Genomic DNA, 20,998 nt, shown 5'->3' with positions numbered 1-20,998 from the left:
CCCTTTTGCTGGTTGTTTTTATCTATTTTTCATAAATTCTGCAGCGTCCCGTGTTATTCTTGAATTGTACAGCCTCACAAACCCAATAAATAAATAAACAGGCGCGTGCTGAGAAGTTAGGCAAAAGGGCTGTTTTCCAGCTTAGCCTTAGTGGATGACTGTGATGACCTACTTTTCTTGGCTCATTATAAGAACTCTAACAAGGTAGGATTGTCTTGGATTTTTGGAAGGCCTCGCTCTTGTCGAACAAACCAGAACTGGGCCAAGCAGAAGGTGGAGAGCTCAAGGCAGCCCACTGAGAGCTGAGCCTTAGGCATGGTTTCATTTACAGTATGTCCAATATTCACTCTGGTGGAAAATCAGGCTGGTGGGTTTTGAACCCTGACTGATTAAAAAGCAAAATGGGGTGGGGGAAGAAAACAGAATAACAGATTGGTGGAGGTCCAATCACTCAAGAAGTACTCTGTAAACCATTCCAGACAAATGGTTGTCCAATCTCCTTTAGAAACCTCCAGTGAGGAAGCACCTACAACTTCTGGAGGCAAATTCTTCCACTGATTAATTGTTCAAACTCTCAAGAAATTTCCCCATAGTTCTAGGTTGCTTTTCTCCTGGATTAGTTTTTCAGTGCTGCTGTAACTTTGGACAGTCAGCAAACGAAGTATTGCATGTCGAAGACTACCAGTTTTTTTATTCCTCCTCCTGCATTTGCAATGTATTTTGATGTTCACGGTTGAAAAACTAACCCCGAGTAACCAAAAGTCAAAAATAATACATCTTCTTTGTCCAACGGCGTCTTATTTTTATTGGCTGGGTCCGCTAGAACCCATTAGGCAGCCAACCCCACAAAGGTTGCAGTGGCCGCTAATGCTTTGTTCCATTATTTCCTTGTTATTGCCTGCAGATGATAAAAATGGCTCACGTTATGTGAAGAAGCGTTTAATATCATGCCAACAAAAATAATTCCCTCCCATGTTCTGTTCCCTATTTCTTCCCTTGTGGTAGTATTTCTTCACCAGTCGGTATCTTCTGAAAGCATTAGAGAGCAATTAGAATTAAGAGGGAGCAAGAGGATTTATGGCAGCGTTTCCTAGCCAGAAATCAAGCAACAAGCCCGCTGTGAAAATCAATTTGCTGGGTTCAATATTTAAGCTTATCCCAGCCTGGGGCCATCCAGAAGTCCATCAGAATGGAGCTCAAGCAGGAGACCCTAGACCTTTCCAAACAAACAGCTGCCCAGTCTCTTCTTAAAACCCCCAGTGTTGGAGCCCCCACAACTTCTGGTGGCAAGCAGTTCCACTGGCTAATTGTTCACACTGTTAGGAAGTTTCTTCTTAATTCCAGGTTGCTTCTCTCCTTGGTTAGTTTCCATCCATTGTTTCTTGCCTTGCCTCCAAGTGCTTTGGAGAATAAGTTGACCCCACTCTTCTTCTTTGGGGCAGCCCCTCAAATACTGGAATGATGCTGTTATGTCACCCCTGTCTCTTCTTTTCTCCAGACTGGCCATACACAATCCCCACAACCGTTCTTCATATATTTCAACCCCACCCAGGCTTTTAATAATCTTAGTTGCTCTTCTCTGCACTTTTCCCAAACTCTCATCGTCTTTTTTTTTTCGTAATGTGGTGACCAAAACTGGATGCAGTATTCCAGGGGTGGACTTAGACAGTGTCCAGCCCCTGGGTTGAAAGGTTGCTTGGACAGGCAGCCAGAAAGCAAAAGGGGCATGATGACTCAGCAGTTAAAGATGCTGAGCTTGTCATCTGGAAGGCTGACAGCCGGGGTTCGAGACCCAAGTGCCACATGACAGGGTGAGCTCCTGTTACTTGTCTCAGCTCCTGCCCACCTAGTGATTCAAAGGCATGCAAATGTGAGTAGATAAATAGGTACCACTTCAGTGGGAAAGTAACCATGTTCCATGCGCCTCAGCAAATAGCCACATGACCATGGAAGTGTCTTTTGGACAGCACTGGCTCCCTCGGCTAAGAAACAGAGATGAATACCATCTCCTAGAGTTGGACACGACTGGACTGGGCAAACCTTTACCTTTAGCTAGAAAGCAGGACTGGAGAAGGCTGATCTTCAGTTTAAGGGTGTAAGGCAGGGGTCTCCAACCATGTCAACTTTAAGACTTGTGGACTTCAACTCCCAGCAAAGCTCCCAGGAATTCTGGGAGTTGAAGTCTGGGAATTGAAGTCTACAAGTCTTAAAGTTGACACAGTTGGAGACCCCTGGTGTAAGGTATAGTCCACCAAGTCATGATGGAACAATCCAAGCTCTGTGATGCCCATAAAAGCGAGTGTAGCTTCAATGACCCCAGTGTGGCTCCTATTTTGACTTTTCTGACCACTCTGATGACATTCCTGTTGAGCTTCTTCTCTTGATTGATGGGGGAGCAGGAAACAGTGGGAGGGTTATGGGAAATAGTTGTGAATAGCATGAATTGGCCTTCATCTCACCAAAGCCTTGTCTTCCTAAACCAGCAGCTTAACATTCTGAAAATTGATTGTGTGTGTGTGTTGAGGTCTGTTAAAAGAAAGGGCTTGTTGGTTTAAACAAAATCAATGTGGATTCATGGCTTTAACTGGCCAAGGAAAAGAGTCTCTCCTTGCGCAAAATGCAGGAGGACATCCACCCAAGTGATCAAATCACCCAAGAGTTCTGGTTGATGTCCTTCAGAATTGTTGGATGAGGTCCTGGTCCCTCAGGTGCCTGGGAACTCACAGGTATACCTAGAGGAAGAGAAAATCCTGGTTCAGATCAGGGGTGCACAATTGGACCCTTCTCCTTTGGTTCTTTGGCAGAGCTGCTGCTTTTGATTCACTAACCGGGGGAGAAATGAACAGAAATGAGGACATTGTATGAACAAAGGGACAATTTGTCTGGGCTTGTTTGAGCATTCAAGCATCCACAAGTCTGTTTTACATAGAGATTTAGGGCCCTTCAAGGATAACATCCAATCAGATAATTGAAACATCGGAAAGTATTGTGAGTCGGGCTTAACCATCACCAAGGTGCTTGCAGGAACATCTGTGAAGGGTTGTCCAAACAGCCAAGATGGTCACCACGATCGCCTCATGCTCCACAAAGAGTGAGCTTCAGTCCCACAGGTGCAGCCAGTATTTTAAGATTTATGGCCCTCCTGCAGCCACAGCTGGGAACAAGTCAACATCCAGTTGATCTGGGGAAAGAGAGAGAGAGAATGAGAATGAGGGTGGGGGGGAGAGCGAGAAATCATTGGAAATGTCAACACTACAGCCCTGGAATGTTCTCGACAGATGAATGTTCACAGCTGTCATAGTGTTGACATTTCCAGGATTTGGGACTTTAGCCATGTCAGTCTCCACCTGGCCCAGAAAGCTTCAGCCACAGGAGGGGGACCTCCGTGAACAAGCAACTTCCCTGAACTTCCCTGTGGGAGGAAGGCAGCGTCCTTCTCCCTAAGGGAAGGATGTCACAACAACCACCAGGTGTGATGTTTTCCAAGCCAGCAACAGGACAGGGATGATTTCTTCTGCTTGCATAACACTTGTATGTCCAGGGAAAACCATGCCGAGGGCTGCCAAGAACAGGATTTCTCCTGTTCTTTCCCTTATGGTGTTTATTTTAGGTCTGCAGCTTCCATTTTGTTTTTTTTTTGCTGCCTCAAAATGGTGACCATCCATCCAACTGGAGCCCCTGTCGATGGGCATCAAGCATGTGACGGGGGGAAGGTTCAGATGGGGAAGGTGGAGCTGCCATCTCAACCTTTTTTGACAACCATCTCTGTGAAGATGCCCCTGGATTTTTCAGCATTTAACAGAATAACAGAGTTGGAAGGAATCTTGGAGGCCTTCAAGCAAGAGACCCTTATACCATTCCAGACAAGTAGCTGTCCAGTCTCTTCCTGAAAGCTTCTGGTGATGAAGCTCCCACAACTTCTGCAGGCAACTTCTGTTCCATTGGTTGATTGTTCTGTCAGAAAATTCCCCCTTTATTTCTAGGTTGAATTTCTCCTGGATCAGTTTCTATCCTTTATTCCTTGTCTGGCCTTTGGGTGCCTTGGAAAACAGGTTGACTCCTTCCTCCTCTCTGGGGCAGCCCCTCAACTATTGGAAGGCTGCTCTCCTGTCTCCCCTGGTCCTTCTCTTCCCTAGACTAGCCAGGCCCAGTTCCTGCAACCCTTCTTCCCCAGAGAAGAGCAATTAATCATCCTTGTTGCTCTTCACTGCGCTCTTTCCAGAGTCTTTACATCTTCATTTGACAGTGTCTGTTTTCAGATAACGGAAGGAAAATCCCACTGGTCTGTACAACTTAATATGTGATTGATCTGGGTGTATATATGCTCAAGGAAACTGCCCACTTGATGTCCAGGAAACCATGTTAGTCCGTTGCAACCAAAGCAAGAAATACCATGTTAGTCTGTTGCAGCAAAAGCAGGAGAAACCATTTTAGTGTGTTGCAACCAGAAAAAAACCATGTTAGTCTTTTACAAGTAAACAAACAGAAATCATGTTAGTATATTTCAACCAAAGCAAAAGAAACCACGTCAGTCTGTGGCAGTCAACACAAAGAAAACCATGTCAGGTTTGTTGCAATTGAAGCAAGAAAATCCATGTTAGTCTGTTGCAAGCAAATCAAGTTAATGCACCTTCATGATTAATAAATTCAATCAGGTGGGATCATGAATTTCTATAGATCAGTCTAGACTGAGGGTTGGAAATTTACACAAAATGAGAATGTTTATGGTGCAGAGGAGTTGTGGCTATTTGGCTGCCCTGGTAATATATGGAAAAGGGTTTTAAAAGCAAAGAGTGCCTGGAACAGAACAATCTGAGTCTGAAATTTACTACAAACATTGAGTTGATAGGATTTCATAACACTGAAAAAAGGCCATTTATGTGCAGTCTGGTGGTATTTGGCAATTCTGCTCAGTTGCACATGGCAATTCCAACAGCTCAACAAACTACAAACCTTTTTATTGCTCATCCCAGATTTCACCTCGTCAGCCTATTTTTTTTTTAAAAAAAAAACACACACACAGAAACCGTAATCCAAGTCAGCTTAATTTGTCTCTCTAGGGAAAGTTGAGTTTCCTCAGATTTGTCTTTTAGCGATGTGGGAAAGGAAACCCAGAAAATGCTGACTTTGCCAAGTCAAATACCTGGCTTGTTTGGAGCAGAGAAGCAAGAGGCATTCTTTCTCTTCCAGAGACATGAAAAAGGGGCTCCTATAACTAAAATCCTACCTGCCTAATGCTGCGGCTGCAAAATCATTCTTGGACAGGAGACCACCCAAGTAGATGCTTGCTCCAAAGCAAAACTTTCTGCCCTCCAAAGAAGTTTGACTACAAGTACCAGCACTCTCGATGTATCTAATGATGTGGGTTGGAGCAGGTCAGTTCAAATACCTTATTCTGCGAGCCAGATGCAAATTTAACATCCAGTTCTCCCAAACCGGTCCAAACTGGTAGAATCCCACCCCTGGGTTGGAGGAAGTGGACTTGTTTTCAACTTTCAGCTCACTGTTTTTCCTTTGCTCATTCTAAACTTATCCAAGCATTTCTCGCTAGACTTCCAAAGAGATGAGCTGTAGATAGACACACACGCAGCACATCTGGAAGAGGGTCTTTGTTTCCCATTTGAATGATGCTCCCCCCCCCAAATTTGAAAAGAGGTAGATGCCACTTGGACTGGACAACGGAACTCACTAGCCAACTCATTCGAGGCACAAGAAGTTGGGACATTGGTAGAGTTTGGAAGCATTCTTGCTGATTTCAGAACTTCTTCTGCCAAAGTCAGCAAGTTTTTAGCTTCGTTCAGTTGGGAAACATCTGACTGAGGGAAGTACTGGTTGGTTAGAATAGAGGCACCCAGCCCCCAGACCACGGGCCACTACCAGGCTACAGCCCATCAAAGCAGGGGTCTCCAACCTTGGCAACTTTAAGCCTGGAGGACTTCAACTCCCAGAATTCCGAGTTGGAATCCTCCAGGCTTAAAGTTGAAGCTTTGCTGGCTGGGGAATTCTGGGAGTTGAAGTCCTCCAGGCTTAGTTGAAGCTTTGCTGGCTGGGGAATTCTGGGAGTTGAAGTCCACCTGGCTTAAAGTTGAAGCTTTGCTGGCTGGGGAATTCTGGGAGTTGAAGTCCTCCAGGCTTAAAGTGGCCAAGGTTGGAGACCCCTGCATTAAAGAACAGTGAAAATTAGGATTTTAGATGAATAGAAAGTGACCAAGTAGAAGGCAGTAACCCCCATCCTGAGCAAATATTTTGATGATGACCATAACATTTTTGTATAAACTGTAGACCAATGTCTCCCTAACTGTAAGGCATGTGGATTTCAACTCTCAGAATTCCCCAGCCAGCTATGCGGTTGGGAAATCCTGCAATAGGCTTTGATATCCTTTGCATTAATCCTTCGCATTAATCTGTTTAGAACACTCCTCAAGAATGAGACACCGGGTCTAATTTTGCAGGATCTTCTTTGGACTCAAGCTGACTCATAGCAGAGCAAGAATTTTAAAGTCATAATTCTAAAGAATAATCAAATTTCCAGGTCATGCTTTAGAGACGAGCTGGATTACAACTGGGACAATTAATTATTGAAACTAGAAATTCCTTTTGTTAATATATTGCAAGCAGTGGTGGGATTAATATTTTTTTTTACTATCGGTTCTGTGGGTGTGGCTTGGTGGGCGTGGCAGGGGAAGGTTACTGCAAAATCCCCCTTCCCTCCCCACCCCGCTAACCTGCTTTCCAGCTCCGTTCTCCTGTGCAGGGCAACCAAAGGAGACCAGCCTATCAGCTGTGGGTGTGGCTTGGTGGGCGTGGCAGGGGAAGGATACTGAAAAATCCCCTTCCCTCCCCACCCCACTAACCTGCTTTCCAGCTCCGTTCTCCTGTGCAGGGCAACCAAAGGAGACCCAGCCGATCAGCTGGGACTCGATGGGAGGCAGAGAAGAGATGGGGTTGGTGGGGTGAGTCAGGGGTGGCATTTGCCGGTTCTCTGAATTACTCCAAATTTCCGGTACCGGTTCTGCAGAACCGGTCAGAACCAGCTGAATATCACCTCTAATCACGTCAACCTTCAATGAGACACAGCAGAATATAGGGTCAAGATGGCAACCACAAAAGTATCATTAAAGTATAAGTGTCCTTCTTTGGGGTATTGCTTTGATCTCACCATCATACCCATCTTGATTTCCCCCCTCCCCATACTCTGCAGACCCCCTGGGTGGACAGTTAGCATATCCCTTTTCTGCAAGCCCATAATAACATTGTCATAAAGCAAGCAAGGTAATACCACATGCGGAGGTGGCCATAGAGGGGATAAAAGAAAATCAAGATGGTCATAACTGAACAATCAAATTTCCACTCCAGATTATATGCCTTAAGAAGAAACATATTATTTTTGTTGTTGTTTTTCCTTCTGGCTGGCTGGCAAATCAATTCTCCAAATCCCTCCTAAAATCAGGACCATTTCAGAAGGCATCCCATAATAACTTTCCAAGATAGGTAGCTCAGTGCTTGCTTTTTCCAGTCGAGATGGCTTAGTCCAGCAATTCATTTCGTGACCGAAGACCCTTCGACTTATGACCATTAACACCGTTGCAGCATCCCCGCCATGGTCACATGATCAACATCTGGATAATTGGCAACTGACTCATACTTATGGCGGTTGCAGGGTCCTGGGGTCATGTGATCTCATTTTTGCAACCTCCTGGCAAGCGAAGCCGATGGGGAAGCCAGGTTCACTTCACAACAGCGCTGCTAAACAACTGATTCACCTAGCAACAGTGGCGAGAAAGGACGTAAAATGGGGGCAAAGCTCATTTAACAGTTTAGCCACAGAGCTCAGTGGTGGCCGTAAGTCGAGGACCACCAGTAAAAGGAACATTTTTTAAAAAATAATTTATTTATTCAACATTCCAACATTTAAAACCAATTTCCACTCTTTACAACGATTCTGTAACAGTGTTCACACTAATTAACAAAGTCTATAACTATATTGATTACTTCTCCATTCTGTTCACTTGTACTCTTATTTCTCAGCTTAACTTATATCACTATTAATATGTGTGTGTGTGTGCGTGTGTGTATTCTCTGCTACTCAGATGTCATGTTAACAAATAATCAATGGAAGGGACCTTGTAGGTCATCTAGTCCACACACACCCGCCAGAGTGGGAGACCCTACACCATTTCTGACAAATGGCAGTCCAATCTCTTCTTGAAAGTCTCAAGTGATGGCGCTCCCACAACTTCCGAGGGCAACTTCTGTTCCATTGGTGGATTGTTCTGTCAGAAAGTTTCCCCTTTATTTCCAGGTTGAATTTCTCCTTGTTCAGTTTCCATCCATTATTCCTTGTCTGGCCTTTGGGTGCCTTGGAAAATAGCTTGACTCCCTTCCTCCTCTCTGTGGCAGCCCCTCAAATATTGGAAGACCGCTATTGTGTCTCCCCTGGTCCATCTCTTCACATGCCCAATTCCTGTAACCGTTCTTCATATGTTTTAGTCTCCAGTCCCCTCATCATCCTGGTTGCTCTTCTCTGTACTATTTCTAGAGTCTCAACATCTCTTTTATAGTGTGGTGACCAAAACTGGATGCAGTACTCTAGGTGTGGTCTTACTAAGGCTTTATAGAGTGGTATTAGTACCTCCCTTCATCTTAATTGTATCCCGTGTGTGTGTGTGTGTGTGTGTGTGTGTGTAACATTAAATAACACATTCTCATATTTGCTATCAATTGATGCCTTTGTGTCTTCTCTCTAACCACTTATACCAAACATTCCATATATTATAGTTTCTTCTTTGTCTTCAATACCATCATTAGCCTGTCCATTTCAGCACATTCTAGGTTTTGAGCAAATGTGATTCTGGCAGCGGTTACCATATGGAGTGTGATATATTAGAGGTTTCTCTTGTAATTAGATCCTAATATACCTAATAAAAACATTTCTGGTCTTAATTCAATCCTTTGTCTCGTTATTTCTTCCAACCATGTTTTAATTTTAAGCCAGTACTTCTGGGCTTGGGGACAAGTCCACCACATATGAAAATACGTTCCTTGGCTATAATTGCATTTCCAACACTTTGCCGACATAGTGGGAAACATTTTAGCTAACCTCGCTGGAAGGAGGTACCAGCGATAGAACATTTTGTAAAGGTTCTCCTTATAGGCAACTGACGTTAATTTATCATTTACCTGCCGTAGTTTTTCCCGCTGTTCCAAATCAATACCATAACCAAAGTTTTTGGCCCAAATTATCATGTTCTCTAAAAGGAACATTTCTAAGTCCTGCTTTGCAACAGCGAGCGAGAAAAGCGTCCCTTCCTCTGTTGGTGCGTTGCTTTGTCCAGCTGAAGCCCCCCCAAGGGGAAGGCCGATGCTGTTTCCAACCGGGGCCGAGGATGTGCGGCAGCCTTTGGACCAGCAGGCTGGCGGTTGAGCTATTGTGCCCCCTTTCCTGTCCTGGGGAGGGGGGGAAAGGGGAAACGCCAAATCCCCGGAGTAGGCGCTTTCTCACGATCATGCTTGAAGTTCCCTCGCGGTGATGTAATGGGTGGTTATTTCAAGGGGATATTTTTGTCGTGACTTCAGTGGATTGAGGAGGGGGGAGGGAGGAAGGATAAGCATAAAACATAACTTCCTTTTTCCTTTTCTCCTTCTGGAAAAACAAACCAATAAAGGTTTTTTTTATAAAAATAAATAAATCAGAAGTTTGGTTGCCTCATTGCTTGGAAACAGGTTGGTTCCTACCAGCTTGGTATTTGCACAAACCTTTCAGTAAGTCCATTTTGGGGGGATCTGCGTACTATCTTGAGTCATAAACTATCCAAAAGGGGGTACAGTAGGTCCACATAATCCATTCAACTGCAACCATTTTAACCTGGATTAACACTAACTTGACTTCGTGTTTTGTGTGAATACTTCTCCTGGGCCTTCGCGTCGTCATTGGGGCACAAAACTTTGGGATGCAGTGATCATCAGATCCATACAGGTAGTCCTTAACCAAGACCACAAATTTCTGTTGCAAACCAAAGGAATTATTAAATGAGTTGCATCCGGTTTTACAACCTTGGTTGTTAAGTGAATCACTGCAGTTGTTAAGGGATCTGGCTGGGAAGGTGACGAATGGAGATCAAATGATTCTGGGACATTTGCCATGTTGCCACCTGCCCAAATTTGGATCAGGTGGATGTAGGGATGCTCCTGTGGGCATCAGTCACTTTTTCAGTGCTGCCACTAAACAAATGGTTATAAATTTGAGGACTACCTGTACTTTTTTTGAGGGGAGGGACAACCAAGCTGGTTTACTGTCTTCACCTGTGTTTAAAATCAGACCAAACCCTGTCAAAGCTACATCAGTTTGCAGCTGGTCAGTAGCTGAAGGAGGAGCCCTCTGCAAAGTGCTTTAATTCTGGAAGAAAATGTATTTTTAAAAAAGAATGACATCCTCCCCGCCCATCCATAGGGTTACAGTGAAAAACCAGTCAACCCAACACTCGGTAGTGAACCCATCCAAAAAGCAAAATGTGAAATCAATACACTTTTTAAATTGCCAGCAGTGAAAGGGAGAGAGGGAGGGAGGACAAAGAGAGTGCAGAAAGAAAGAAAGAAATAAAAAAGAAAAGAAAGAAAAGAAAGAAAAGAAAAACAGAATATATTAAAAGAAAGAAAAGAAAGAAAAGAAAAAGAGGGAATATGTTCATAGATATGCACGCATATATAAAACTTGCACAATGACCATTTCAGCCATGTTGAGAGTCAAGGGCAGTGGGAGTGAGAGCCCCCTCCCCGGCCAGTGGAGGAAGGAGGGGCTGCAGAGACATATTCAGCGCTTTGGCTGTCCCTGCAGAGAAAGGAGGGGTTGGTCAGGGTTCCTGATGAATGTGGAAAGAAAGGGGGAAACCCAGCATCAGGCAAGGCTTCTCCCTTCTGATCCAATACTGCCTGGGCGTGTGAACTGATGGCCCGTGGAGATCTGGGTCAAGCCCAGGTACTTGGTTGGATCTACCAACCCGGGAATTCACCTTGCAGTGAAGCAATCTGGGTATTGCAGGAAAGCAATCCAGATTTACCGCCAGAGGCTGCTTCTTTTAAAGCCAAAGCTGAAAAGCCTTTTTGCTCACATTGGGATGCTCACATTGCAGCCCTGGTCAAAAGGGCCCAGCAGAGATTAGACTACTTGAGGCTTCCCAGGAAACAACAGCTGAATGGAAAACTGCTGGTGACCTTCTACCGCTGCACCAGAGAGGATCTTATCTTACTGCACACCTGTGTATGGTTTGCCAATTGCATAGGGGCAGATAGGAAAGCGCTCCAGAGGGTGAACGTCATTGCCCAGAGGATCATGGGTTGCCCTTTCCCCTCTTTGGCAGAGCTTTATAGCTCCTGCTGTCTTAAGAAAGTTCAAGACACACTCAAAGATCCATCTCATCCTGGCCACCTTTTTTTTTTTTTTTGAACTATTACCATCTGGCAGACGGTACAGGATATTAACAAAAACAAGGACAAATCGGCTGAAAAACAGCTTCTATCCCAGGGCAGCAACTCTATGGAATTCCACTGTCTCTCGTGCAATATGAATGCAATATCAGAGGTTTTCCATTCAGTGTATAGGATGCGAAGGATGTGTGTTTGTGTTTATTTTCATAGTCATAAATTGCACACTGAAGATGGCATTTAATTTTGTTGTACGAGGTGCAATGACAACGAAGTAAGCTAAACTAAACTAAAACTAAACTTTTTTCATGAGCAAATTAGGGTTCAAATAAATAAGTCTTGGACTACTGAAGTGGCAAAGCAGTGAAGGTTTTGGATTGGCAAGTGGGACTCGGGTTCGAGTCTGCTCCCAGCCACAGAAAAGGTCTAGGAGAGCCTCCCTGGGGCCACTTTCTCAACCTAGACTACCTCACAGGTTGAGCTTCCAAGGAGGGGGACCCTAATCGAAACCTCTTCCTTCTGCTCCCAGATCCAGGGGGGTTTTCTTCTCCAAGCCACCAGCCATCCTGGGCTTCTCCCTCACTTCCTGACACGTTGCGTGGGCTGACCCCCATGGCTGACCCCTCCTCCCCTTTCCTTTCTTTTCCCTTCCTGCAGCCTTGGTTGGATCCATCGGCATGGGGATGGTTTTCTTCTGCTCTCCCATCGTCAGCATCTTCACCGATCGGATCGGATGCCGGACCACGGCTGCCTCGGGAGCCGCCATCGCTTTCATCGGCCTCCTCTCCAGTTCCTTCACCAAGTAAGGCTCTGAAATGGAGGGTGCAGGGGGGGGGGTCCCACAAGGCTCACCAGCAAAGGCCTGGCCTGAGGGGCTCTTCCCATGTCTGAACCCTTTGTCCTCCAACCAAAGCAAGCCCCATCTCCCCCCCCCCAAAAAAAACCTCCAAGCACCCAAATCTTGAGGAATCTCCAGGCACCCAAATCTTAGACATCTCCCAGGCTTGGTGCTCCTGAAGGACCTCACTGCGGAGAAGCAGGGGGGCTCTATAAAATGCCAGTGCAATGGCCTGATGGAATGGCAGCAACTCCTGGGATCTCTGGAAGGGAACATTCTTCCCCCCAGGACCAGCTCAGCTCCAAAACCATGGCTCCCCCTCTTCCCTCCGTCCTGTCTTTTTTGCCCTTCCTTCCTTCCCTTCCCTCCCTGTCTTTCCCATTTCCCTTATGCTTCCTTACTCCCTCCCTTCCCCTCTTTCTTCCCACATTCCCTGTCCTCATTTTCTTTTTCCTCCCTCCCTCCCTCCTTATTTCTTCATTTTTTCTTTCTTTCTCCGTGGCTCCTGCCCTGCCATTTGAGGGGCATCCTCCTCCTCCTCGCTCACACTCTCCCTTCCTTGCTCCTGCCGTGCCACTAAAAGGTCAGGTGCTCCCTCTGGCCTCCAGCCTGGCCTGCGCCGGCTGGGCAGGGGGATCAGGCGACCATGGCTGGCCTACTGAAATCCCCAGGAGGTTCCCTTGGCTGCCCTTTCCTGATACCAGCCCTTGGAGGCCAGCCAGGTCAAGAAAGAGGGAACAGCCAGGATTCCTGGAGGGCTCTTCTCACTGCAGGGTAGAGTAACAGAATCCTGCATAGTTTCTCTCTGCCACATCGGAGTCCTTACCCCGCTCCTCATGCCATTCCCTTCCCAACACCCAGGTCCCCATGTCTTCACAAGTGGGCATCTGCATTTTGTAGCCCAGTTAAGGCAGTCCTAGATGATAGGAATGTCAGACCCACATATCTGTCTGGCCAAGGCACAGAATGTCTGGCTAGGAATCTTTATCCCTTGAAAAGGATGTTTGCCAATTTGAAAACTGGGGAGGTAATTGGACTATCAACAAATTTGGCTCAAGCCAACTTATTCTTTTCTGAATTTTCCTGCTTGTCTTTCTCTGGCTTATTGCAAGTCACTGGCCTGTCCAAAATGTTTTCATCCAGATTGTTTACCTTTTAAAATAAATGCTATTCCAAATGCTTTATTTTTAAAGAAAGAGATTTGTGTTTTCTTATAAGCTGGAATGAAGACAAATTATCTCTGTTGACTTGATTTGGCTGTGTGCTCTAAATATCAGGATGAAAAGCAAAGGGTTTTTTTGGAGAAGAATACATTTATCTCACATTATATTCTCCTATGCGGCTCTGGTCAAAACACTTGGTTCCTTTCCTGTTCCTTATTATTATCCTTTTGAAATATCTCTAGTTTTGTCTTTGGCTGTTCTTTGGACTTTCCACAGCTTTCCTCAAGCACAGTTAAAATTATCCAGACTTAAAATAAATTATAGCCTAGTTACTCAACTAAATAATTTCCTGGAAAAATATGAAAATAAATATTAACAATCCTGTGATTTTATTTTAAAAATGGTGCAACATTTGTGCAATCCTCCCTAGCTGGACTAATTTTTAGAGCCAATAACTCAGTTCAAATTATTTGCAGTTGAGGGAATTGTGTAAACATAGCAGTTGTTTGGTATTAATTTCAGATTCTATTTAAAACCCGTGCACCACAGACTTGTTCAGTGGTGGTAGCAATTGTCCCATCAAATTCGGGGAGATTTAAGACAGGCCGTTGGCATAAGAAAAGCAGAGAAAAGCTTCTCCAGAAGAGATTTTCAATAGCATGGAGAGAATCCTACAAGTTTCTGACTTCAAGAATTACACACTCAGTGGTTTTCCTCTTGTGGATTTTGAACATCCTCTTTCCCAACCTGACAACCTCCTCGTCAATAAGCGAGGACTACCTGTAATTCCTTCCTTTGCTGGACTTCTTATAAAAAAGAACATTACATCATTTTTCCACCATACCCTCAATCAACGCAGGTTAACAGGCCACAGCAACTCTATTCATGTGAGATGGTGTACCAAAGTAAATGATATTGCAACATAACCTGATATCATGTTCACACAACGTAGTAAGACGAGTTATTATTATTTTTTTACAGAGATCGAACTACAAATCACTCTGCCCATCTGAATGGAGTTACATTTCTTCCTCTTGCTCTCACCTTCTCACTCTCCATAGCTCTCAGAGATCATGAATAACATTGATTAATAAAATCAAATGATTTAAATCACAAATCATTTAAAATCAACAAATATGTCTCCTAGCCTTGGGAAGTCACTGCTGTTTATTTACATTTGTAGAAAAGCACAAAAGACAAAACGACCAAAACCAAAGAGCCAGTTTTATGTAGTGGTGAAAGTGCTGGCTTAGTAACCAGGAGACAACTGAGTTTAAGGCACAAAAGCCAGTGGGGTGACCAGTCACTCTCTCTCAGCCCAACCCATCTCATAGGGTAATTTTGTGGGGAAAGATAGGTTTGTTCTCCACCTTGAGATACTTATAAAGTAATAAAGGTGGGATTTAAAAACCTCTAATAAATAAATAAACAATACCCTTTCCCATCATGGTCCCAGCTAATTCCACACTTCTAATCACCATCCAATAAGGGATCTCTTCTTCTTTTCCTGCGTTTCTATGGCACAGCTTACAGCCAGCAACCAACCTGCAGAATAGGGTAGGGTAGGGTAGGATAGGGTGGAGTAGAGTAGAGTAGAGTAGAGTAGAGTAGAGTAGAGTAAACAGAGTTGGATGATGATAGGATGACGGTCTTACAATTACACATGTCCACTTGGACAACTTCCTACAAGATGGAAAGACAGACAACTGGGACAACAGAGCAAAAGACAAATTAAATAAAATAACAGAACAATAACAGAACCTGAAGGTACCTTGGAGGTCTTCTAGTCCAAGCTCCTGTCCATGTAGGAAACCCGAGACCATTCTAGATAATTGACTGTCCAATCTCTTCTTAAAAACCTCTAGTGATGGAGCACCCACAACTTCTGAAGGCCAGCCATTCCACCGGTTAATTGTTCTGACAGGAAATTTCTCTTTATTTCTAGGTTGGATCTCTCCTTGTTTCTTTTCCATCCATCGTCTCTTGTCCTGCCTTCAGGTGCTTTATAGAATACATTGACCCCCGGCTCTTCTTTGAGGCAGCCCGTCAAGTCTTGGAACGCTGCCATCATGTCACCCTCTTCTTTTAATCCTTCTTTCATTAGGCTAGAAAGGTAAAACGCTAAAGCAGAGGCCTCCAAACTTGGCCCCTTTAAGACTTGTGGACTTCAACTCCTAGAATTAGCATAGCTGGCTGGAGAATTCTGGGAGTTGAAGTCCACAAGTCTTAAAGGGACCAAGTTTGAAGGCCTCTGCGCTTGAAGAGACACTGTGGAATTTCTTTCCAAACCCTGTTATGGCCCTTTCTTTTCCACAGGTCCTTGGAGGTCCGCTACTTCACCTATGGAATCCTCTTTGGTTGTGGCAGCTCCTTCGCCTTCCACCCCACCCTGGTCATTCTGGGCCACTACTTCAAGCAACGCCTTGGTCTGGCCAACGGACTGGTGACCACTGGCAGCTGCCTCTTCTCCGTGGGCATCTCGTTCCTCCTGAAAGTCATGGGAAAAACCTTTGAGCTGGCTCGCGCTTTCCAGATGCTGAGCGCCTTCCTGCTGGTCCAGATCTTCTTGTCCCTGACTTTCCGCCCGATGTTGCCCTCGGTCTCAAGTCCTCGAGAGAGGGAGATCAAACTGGACACCCGGAGCTGGATGCAGCAATGCATGGCACAGATGCGGAAATATTTCAACTTGCGAGTCTTCAGGAGAAAGACGTACCGAGTGTGGGCCTTTGGCATAGCTACAGCCATCCTGGGATACTTTGTCCCTTACCTGCACCTGGTGAGATGGGGAGGGGGAGGGAGATGGGGGCTTGCTCCTCGTCATATGGGAGAGAAGGAAGGGAGAGCAGACTAAGGATCCAGGGCCATATAGGTCAAAACTGCAGGTGGTCCCCTGGGTTCCAAAGTGATGGGGCTGGTCCTCAATGGAGCAAGCTGCCCCTTCTGCTGAAGCCAGTCCCATGGCTGATGGCCTTCTGCTTGGGAAGTCCAGGTGGCCATCATGAAGGGTCAGGGATAGAATAGAATGCAGAATAGAACAGAATGTAGAATAGAATAGAATGTAGAATAGGATAGAATGCAAAATAGAATAGAATAAAATGCAGAATAGAATGCAGAATAGAATAGAATAGAATAGAATAGAATAGAATAGAATAGAATAGAATAGAATAGAATAGAATGCAAAATAGAATCGAATGCAGAATCGAACGCAGAATCGAATCGAATATAGAATAGAATAGAATAGAATAGAATAGAATGTAGAATAGAATAGAATCCAAAATAGAATAGAATAAAATGCAGAATAGAATAGAATAGAATAGAATAGAATAGAATGCAAAATAGAATAGAATGCAGAATCGAATGCAGAATCGAATAGAATGTAGAATAGAATAGAATAGAATGCAAAATAGAATAGAATGCAGAATCGAATGCAGAATCGAATAGAATATAGAATAGAATAGAATGTAGAATAGAATAGAATCCAAAATAGAATAGAATAAAATGCAGAATAGAATGCAGAATAGAATAGAATAGAATAGAATGCAAAATAGAATAGAATGCAGAATCGAATACAGAATCGAATAGAATGTAGAATAGAATAGAATAGAATAGAATGTAGAATAGAATGCAAAATAGAATAGAATAAAATGCAGAATCGAATAGAATAGAATAGAATAGAATAGAATAGAATGCAAAATAGAATAGAATGCAGAATCGAATGCAGAATCGAATAGAATATAGAATAGAATAGAATAGAATAGAATAGAATAGAATAGAATAGAATAGAATAGAATGTAGAATAGAATAGAATGCAAAATAGAATAGAATAAAATGCAGAATAGAATGCAGAATAGAATAGAATAGAATAGAATAGAATAGAATGCAAAATAGAATAGAATGCAGAATAATGCAGAATAGAATGTAGAATCGAATCAATAGAATAGAATAGAATAGAATAGAATAGAATAGAATGCAAAATAGAATAGAATAAAATGCAGAATAGAATAGAATAGAATAGAATAGAATAGAATAGAATAGAACAGAATGCAAAATAGAATAGAATGCAGAATCGAATGCAGAATCGAATGCAGAATCGAATAGAATGTAGAATAGAATATAGAGTAGAGTAGAGTAGAGTAGAATAGAATAGAATAGAATAGAATAGAATAGAATAGAATAGAATAATTCTTTATTGGCCAAGTGTGATTGTACCCACAAAGAATTTGTCTCCGGTGCAGAAACTCTCGGTGTACATAAAAAATACATTCACCAAGAATCATAAGATGCCAGACTTAGTGATAGCCATAGGACACTTACGAAAGCGCACGGAGGGCCCAGCGCTCTCTGCCCTTATGGAATAACAGGCCTTCATTTCAAATGATCCAAGTGGGAGGAGGCCTTGTCTGAAGTTGTCTTCCAATATTTACAGCTGGTCCTCAACTCTAAACAGTTTATTTAGTGACCGTTCAGAGTTACAACGGCACTGAAAAAAGTGACTTATGACTGTTTTCACACTTAACGACCATTGCAGCAAGCCTAAGGGTCACGTGATCAAAATTAAGATGTTTGGCGACTGACTCTTATTTATGACACTTTCATTGTCCTGGGATCATGTGATCACGTTTTGCGGTTTTCTGACAAGCAAAGTCAGATTCCGTTAACAACCATGTCACTAACTTAACAATTTGCGGTGAGTCACTGAACAACTGTGGCAAGAAAGGTCATAAAACAGGACAAAATTCACTTAACCAATGTCTTGCTTAGCAACAAAAATGTTGGATTCAATTGTGGTCGTAAGTCGAGGACTACCTGTACTTGTTCATTCAGTTTATATGGCTGCCCATCTGCAATGCAATCCTTAAAAGTGTAGATAAAAACAACAAAAGAAAACCAGAAATACCATATATTGCTGAGAAAAACCACACAACAGTTAACCCAGCCATGATATAGATTTATCTACACATCCAAAGCTGGTCTTCAAGGGCCTTACAAAAGACCAGCAAGGGGCACAATCTGATGTTTGGAGGAAGGATGTCCCAGAAAGTCCCAAGGATTGGGGCTCCCACCCACCCAAAAAAAACCCCACTCTATTCCTGAGCCCTACCAAATGACAGCAATCATACTGGCTGGGGAAATCTGGGAGTTGAAGTCCATATGTCTTAAAGTTGCAAACCTGGGGAAAGATTGCCTTAGACCAGGGGTGGGCAACTATGGCCCTTTTATGAATTATGGACTTCAACTCCCAGAATTCCTGAGCAAGCCATGCTAGCTCAGGAATTTTGGGCGTTGAAGTCCACAAGTCATAAAAGGGCCACAGTTGCCCACCTCTGCCTTAGACCAGGGGTCTTCAAACTTGACTGCTTTAAGACTTGTGGACTTCAACTCCCAGGATTCTTGAGCTAACATGACTGGAGGAGGAATTCTGGGAGTTGAAGTCCACAAGTCTTAAAGCTGTCAAGTTTGAAGACCTCTGCCTTAGACTTTACAGAATTTGAAACCACCCCTTTCATCCATCACCCCCTGAACTAACCCCATGGAAATCTGAGCTAGCTTAGGAGTGCAACACAGGTCTAAAATTCCCACTCCATACCCCCTCCAAAATATACAAAGGAGAGACCACCAATCGTGGATTATTGTCCCCTTTTTATGCATTTCCAACTTTTTGTCAAATGACCCTGAACCAGAACAGTGTGCCGATGTCTCTTTTGGCCAATTGGATCTACCAATTTGGAATCGGCAACTCTGAAGCCAGTGAGAAGAAAAGCAAGACTGATGCCTCTTTTTCCTTTTTTCCTAGGTGAAGTTCGTAGAAGAGAAATTCAACGAAAAGGAAAAATCCTGGATTGTGCTCGCTTGCATAGGAGCCATGTCAGGAGTTGGGCGGCTGGTCTCCGGACCCATCAGTGATCTCATCCCTGGGTTGAAGAAGATCTATTTGCAGGCAGGAGACAAGGGCTTGCTTCAAATTCAGGCTTATTGATTGCTTTGCACTTCCTGCAGAGTGTTTCATCTTTGTGTGAGACATTCTCTATTGTCCACATGTGTTCATGGGGAGAGAAATGACTTAAGGGGGCTGGAGGGAAAACATGAACAGTGGCAGGAATTGGGTAGGCTTAGCCTAATGGAAAAAAATATAATAAAAGCTATTATATAATAATTATATAATAAAACATATACCAAATATATATTAATAAATAAATATATAATAAAATTATACTTATTAATAATTATAATTATAATATAATATAAAATAATAATAATATTTATGAATAATGAATAAATATAATACAATTATAGAATAATAAATAGGGATGCAGTGGTTCAGTGGCTAAGACGCTGAGTTTGTCAATCAGAAAGGTTGGCAGTTCGGCGGTTCGAATCCCTAGCACCACTTCATGGAGTGAGCTCCTGTTCCTTGTCCTAGCTTCTGCCAACCTAGCAGTTCGAAAGCACGTTAAAAAAAAAATGTAAGTAGAAAAATAGGGACCCCTTTGGTGGGAAGGTAACAGTGTTCTGTGTGCCTTTGAAGGCATTTAGTCATGCCGGCCACATGACCACGGAGACGTCTTCGGACAGCGCTGGCTCTTTGGCTTTGTAACGGAGATGAGCACCGCCCGCTAGAGCCAGAAACGACTAGCACGTATGTGCCAGGGGAACCTTTACCTTTAGTCTAATGAAAAGAAGGTCCAGTTGGTGAATCCAGAAAATAGAACTCCTGGGACATTATTTTACTAGGAGTATAAAACTTTACTGATTAAACCACATTGGCATAGAAGAAGCGAAACCAGCTCTGGGTTTCTCACACAAAAGGAAGCCTAGTTAATTCCCCCTCTTCTCAAGGGCCAGCCACAGTCCAATGCGTCCACCAATCACTCCTGTTTATTCTGTTGTGGAAACAGGAAACTGGGACATCTGCTTGGTGTGTCCTTGGGATGCCAACAATGTCCCAGGTGCCGATGGATGCTTGAATAGCATTCTCCCTCCCTTGCCTTCAACCTCCCCTCCTTCTTATTGTCCAGCTATGAGCGAAGGAAAAATGTAGGTGAAAGTGTGAATCAGTTTTGCCAGGACCCCTGAGAAAGTCCTAGACTTCACCTGAAAGACCAGTTATAATAAATGTGTAGTGAGACAAAAGTGCAACTATACGATTGTCATATTCACCCATGTTCATACAGAGTGGTAAGATGGACAGCCAATAAAGGTTATAAATAAATAATAAAATACGTGCATAAGCATACATAGTCTAGTTGGATTTGCCAATATTACCCAATATTGTGGTAATATTATTTTGGTAGCCTCTTTTCTCACTGGCATAGAAGGGGAGAAAAGATTGACAGTTGGATTGTCCAATAGGCTACTCTGCACATCAACCAATCCGAGTAGAGATGGTGGATTTATTCATTCAGAAGCACTGCAGAGGAGTGATTAAGAGTCATGATAGACCTCATTGGGTGACTGTCTACTCAACCCACCTCATGGGACTCTTGCAGAAGTAAAGTTAGAGAGATGTTCTCTCCATCTACGTCTTCTTGAACGCTCAGAGAGAAGGAAGATAGGAAAGCAATAAAAGTAGCTGTGG

At 43.6% G+C, this 20,998-nt stretch overlaps 1 protein-coding gene across 1 annotated transcript in view; it reads left to right on the top strand.

The window, feature by feature from the left end:
• The window catches only part of SLC16A2 (solute carrier family 16 member 2), an 83,334-nt gene that overhangs the window by 55,352 nt on the left and 6,984 nt on the right, over positions 1 to 20,998 (top strand). Inside the window, 3 exon segments of the mRNA XM_026685462.2 lie at positions 12,079 to 12,223; positions 15,739 to 16,198; positions 19,217 to 19,360. Of these exon segments, the coding sequence (XP_026541247.2) occupies positions 12,079 to 12,223; positions 15,739 to 16,198; positions 19,217 to 19,360 (749 nt within the window).

The sequence above is a fragment of the Notechis scutatus genome, chromosome 10, assembly GCF_049901735.1.
Source record: "Notechis scutatus isolate UNSWTSFEM ecotype Mainland chromosome 10, rNotScu1.2, whole genome shotgun sequence".
Classification (NCBI taxonomy): Eukaryota; Metazoa; Chordata; class Lepidosauria; order Squamata; family Elapidae; genus Notechis; species Notechis scutatus.
Note: the sequence above shows the minus strand (reverse complement) of the source record. Positions and strands in the feature narration are given on the sequence as shown.